Here is a 4,817-nt window from a genome sequence, read left to right as displayed (position 1 = left end):
ATAGAAGGGAACTTCCTTCCTTAACATGAAAAAGGTCATACATAAAAAACCCACAATTAATACCATACTAAAATGGTGAAAGATTGAAAGCTCTTCCTCTAAGGTCTGGAATAAGATAAAGAGGCTTGCTTTTGCCACTTCTGGTCATTAGAGTACTGGAAGTTAGAACCAGGGCAATTCAGTAAGTAAAAAAAAAAGTATTCAAATTAGAAGGAAAAAATAAAATCATATGTTTGCAGATGACATAATCGTATAGCTAGATCCATTTTTTAAAACTGTTAGAGCAAATAAATATATTCAGCAAAGTTTTAGAATACAAAATCAACATACAAAAATCAGTTGTAGTTCTATGTACTAGCAGTAAACATCCAAAAAGAAATTGGATTTGGAAAAATATATATATTTACAATAGCAAACAAAGTAATAAGTTACTTAGGAATAAAAAATACATCATACGCACTGAAAAATATAAAACCTTGCTGAAAGAAATTAAAAACCTAAAAAAAATGAGAAGATATCCCTTATGCATGGATTGGAACACTTAATATTGTTAAGATGACAATACTAATCAAAGCAATATACAGATTCAATGTAATTGCTATCAAAATTTCAATGGCATTTTTTGCAGAAACAGAAAAACCCATCCTAATATTCATATGAAATCTCAAGGCATCCTGGATAGCCAAAAACAATCTTGAAAAAAGAAGAACAGGGATGGAGATTTAATACCCACTGATTTCAAAACTAACTACAAAGCACAGTAATCAAAACAGTGTGGTACTGGCATTAGAATAGACATATAGATTGATAAAACAGAATCTAGAATCTAGAAATAAACCTTCACATTTATGGTGAACTAATTTTCAAAAAGGGATCCTAAATCATTCAGTGGGGAAAGCATAATGGGGAAAGTCTCTTCAACAATAGTGCTAGAAAAACTGGATATCTACATGAAGAGATTGAAATCTTTTCTCACATCATAAGCAAAATATTAACTCAAAATAGATTAAAGACTTAAACACAAGATTTAAGACTATAGAACTCTTAGAAGAAAACAGAAGGACAAATCTGCCTTGAATTCGGCAATAATTCTTAAATTTGACAACAAACGTATAGAGGATGAAAGGAAAAAGTAGACAAATTCGACTTAGGATATCTTGTTCACTGACAGACGCTATCAAGAAACTGAAAAGACAACTCACAGAATCGGAGAACATATTTGCAACTCCTGTATCTGATAAGTGTTTCATATCCAGAATATAAAGAATGCACACAACTCAACAAAATAGACAAACAACCCAATTTTAAAAATGGGCAAAGGACTTGAATAGACATTTCTCCAAAGAAGATACACAAATGGCGAATACACACATGAAAAGATGCAGAATATTATTAGTCATTAGGGAAATGTGAATCGAAAGTAAAATGAGATACTTCTTCATACTTACAAGGATGGTTATAATTTTTGAAAATAGAAAATAACAAATATTGACAAAAATATGAGGAGAGTTTAAAACTAAATAAGGAGGCGGGGAGCAGAAGGAAGGGAAGAAAAATACACCAGCTGGAAAGGCAATTAAGAGAAGTTTAGCAAAACAAATGTGTATTTGTAAACCATAGTGAGCTCAGGGAGTTACAGGTCTTGTAGAGAGTCTTAAATATAGAGAGGGGAAGTAGATGAGGTTAGTAGGTAAATTTAGGTCAGACATTAAAGAACCTCTATGTGGACTTACATAAACTGAATTATTTCTATGGCACTGATAAATCATTTAGGTTTTTTTTTTTTTAAATCAAGAGAATCACTTGAACAGATTTGTATGTTAGAAAAATGATTCTGACAACTATATAGAGAATGCACTGAGGAGAGAAACTAGGAGTGGGAGGGCTGAGATGATGAAAGAGGTGATAATGAGATAGAAATAAGTCATGGTCAGAAGCTACTGAAAGATCTAATGGTCTTGCTGAAAAATAGTTAGGTTGGGATTGAGTTTTTTTTTTTTTTAATAAAAAAGAACAAAAGATGACTCTGATTTTCTAGCCTAGTTGACTAACAGGGTGGATTATGACCTTAAATTGGAGAATTCTAAATGGGAAGTTATTCAGAATTTCAAATACGTGAAATGTGAATATGTTAAGATGCCCAAGATAAAGTATGACATAATGTGGCTTTCAAATAAAAAAGTTATTATGAAAATGGTAATGATTTGATTTTCATCTTATTTAGGAATGACTTACTAAAAGGAAATATGCTAACTTTATAGGAAAAATATTTGAATGTTACTAAGGTCAAAAGAGCCCAACACATGACTAAATTATCTCACATGAACTCTCCTGCATTTGCATGCTTAGACAACCCATGTCTTTTGAAATATTTTTTCTTTGTTCTCTACAACACTACACATTCCCAGTGTCCTTAATCGTTTATGACAATTTCTTCTCAACCTCCTTTGCTGGCTTTTTCTCCTCTATCCAGCCAGGAATTGTTGAATCTCTCAGGAGTTAGTCATAGCCCTTTTCTCCGCACCCTATTCTCTTCTAGAAGAGTTCACCACATCTATGACTTAAATTTCCAATAATATGACAATAATCTGCACTTCCCATCCCTTTATTTCAAATATCTAGGCTAGACCTTTTCTCCAGACCGCAAGCACAAATAACCAAATGTTTCTCAACCTCTTAATGTGGATGTCTCAAATATATCTCAAATTAACCATGTCCAAATAATCATACTCTTAATCACTCCCCTCAAACATTATCCTCTTCCAATGTTTCTATACATAATTTTGAAATTATTATTCACTCAAGTGCACAAATCAGAAACTTAGTAACATTCTTAACATCTACCTTTTATTAAATCCCCATATCCATTTCTTCACCAAGATTGCCATTATTACCTCAAGTATCTCTTACATTTCTGTACTTCTACAAACTACCAGCATTTCTCTGGATTGTTATAAAAATTTTTGTAAATATTCCAACTACGACATTGCCATTTATTTTTTAAAAATGTATTGAAGTTTTTAATCCTCACATCTGTAAAGGAAGCATAGTAAAGTTTTAGTTTTCAAAGTGCCTGTAAAAATGATGATAATTATTCAAATACACAAAAGAAACGTCTATACACATTACACATTATCATTAATAAATAGCATCTCCTGTTTGGTTAGAGTAAGTCGTTTGGGAAGTAGTAGAGCAAAAGGTAAATGACAAGCACTATTTCCATTCTTCTACATTTTCTGTTCTGTATCTGACCTTTCAAAACCAGAGTATCTGATCTGACTTTTCTCATTCAGTCTTTTCCAGATTATTCTGGGGTCATCAGAAAGCCTAGGAAGGCCCTGATGTGCTTCTCCAATAAAGGTAAGAAAGTCTTTAGTATGAAGATGTTCATCTATCTTTGCTTTTAGTAGAAATGACTCCAGTAAAGTCTTCTTTTGTTTCAGGAAGGCAGCCTGAGCCAATTCTGCTCTTTTTCTGTTACAATCATGACACCGAGAAGAAATGTGTTGCTTAGCTGTTGTCACCTGCTTTGGTATTGTCCTCATGTTTTTAAAATAGATTCTGTTCAAAAGCTCATCGGGGACCGTGCAGTTTAAAGCATCTATCTCTGAAGCCTCTGGATCCAATCTAAGCTGCAGCTTTTTAAGCCTGCTGCTCTTTTTCTCCTTAGAGTTTGCTCTATGATGGATCAGGTTTATCTTAACAGTGCAAAAAGACTGCAGGGCATGCAATTCTTCATCTGAGAAAGGAGTGATTTCTGTTTGAAGTTTAGTGTCTGGTTGGTACCCTCCAGAGTTAGTTGTTTTGCCCTTAAGGTAGTTGATCCATTTCCAACTAAACTTCTTTGCTGAAAGCTCAGATTGTTTATCTTGATATTCCAAACGTGTGACAGCTTTCTACTCTCGGGTTCGCTCCCAGAGTCATGGGACCAGGGCTGCAGTCCTCCAAAAGAGCTGAAAGAACCGGAACTCTGTACCTCATCAGTAAAGGACGTGAAGGTGTCGTTAGAAAGGTCTACCATTGGTCCGTTTGGGCCAATTCCCTTTGTTCTTCTGAATCCCCAGCTTTTAGGCAGATGGCCATCACATTGCATCAGACTCTGCTTCTCATCTTCTTTGCCTTGGTCAAGAGTGGCTCAGGAACTAGTCGGGCCTGCGCCCGCAAGTAATGATCCTCTCCTGGCGCCCGCAGCTCGTTCTGGCTCCTCTTCCGGGTGCCGCCTTCCCGCTGCCTTGGCAACGTAGAACGGTCATGCGCAGTGGGTCACAACGCAGCGCTCCTCCCCTTACCCCGCCTTCCCTTGAGCCCACTCCACCTGCACAGTTCTCTGCTGGTTTGCTGGTTGCTCTGTGGTTAGTTGTGCGGCTACGTTTAATGCTATTTTAAGCACAAAATCTAATAATCCTCGAGGAAAGGCTGCAAACTCCCTTTCCTCAGGGTTCAAAAAAGTGTACGTGTGTGAGGCCAACAAGGATAGGCGGACGGGCTCTGACTAATCCAAAAAAGTGTGCCCCAACTAAATGATTCAAATTAAAAAAAAAAAAAATCCCTGCTGGTCAGAAAGGGCAAGCAGAAACATAGAAAAGTGTCTGCCAATCATGTAACTAGATCACCTATTTGTAGACGATGTTTTAGGATAAAAATCGAAATACTGAACCCATCCTGTAAGACTCCTGCAAGACTGGGCTCCTCACTTATTTCCCCAACCTTATCTTGCAAAACTTTCCAAGGACCTTGAAGTTTTCCCAAATCTCAGTTCTTAGGTCTTTGTCTTAGTAAGTAATCCTCCAAAGGACACATCAACACCCCTCTTCTCT

The 4,817-nt window shown here is 36.1% G+C and overlaps 1 protein-coding gene across 1 annotated transcript; it reads right to left on the bottom strand.

Moving 5' to 3' along the window:
- Positions 1-1,988: 1,988 nt before the first annotated feature.
- CUNH8orf48 (chromosome unknown C8orf48 homolog) lies at positions 1,989-4,222 on the bottom strand. The gene is given in 3 exon segments (XM_039846508.1): positions 1,989-3,898; positions 3,901-4,023; positions 4,026-4,222. Coding segments are annotated over 3 exon segments (852 nt in total). The 5' UTR covers positions 4,084-4,222; the 3' UTR covers positions 1,989-3,227.
- Between the last annotated feature and the right edge of the window lie 595 nt (positions 4,223-4,817).

The sequence above is a fragment of the Pteropus medius genome, unplaced genomic scaffold (assembly GCF_902729225.1).
Source record: "Pteropus medius unplaced genomic scaffold, Ma_sr-lr_union100, whole genome shotgun sequence".
Taxonomy (NCBI): Eukaryota; Metazoa; Chordata; class Mammalia; order Chiroptera; family Pteropodidae; genus Pteropus; species Pteropus medius.
This window is presented reverse-complemented; position numbering and strand designations above follow the sequence as displayed.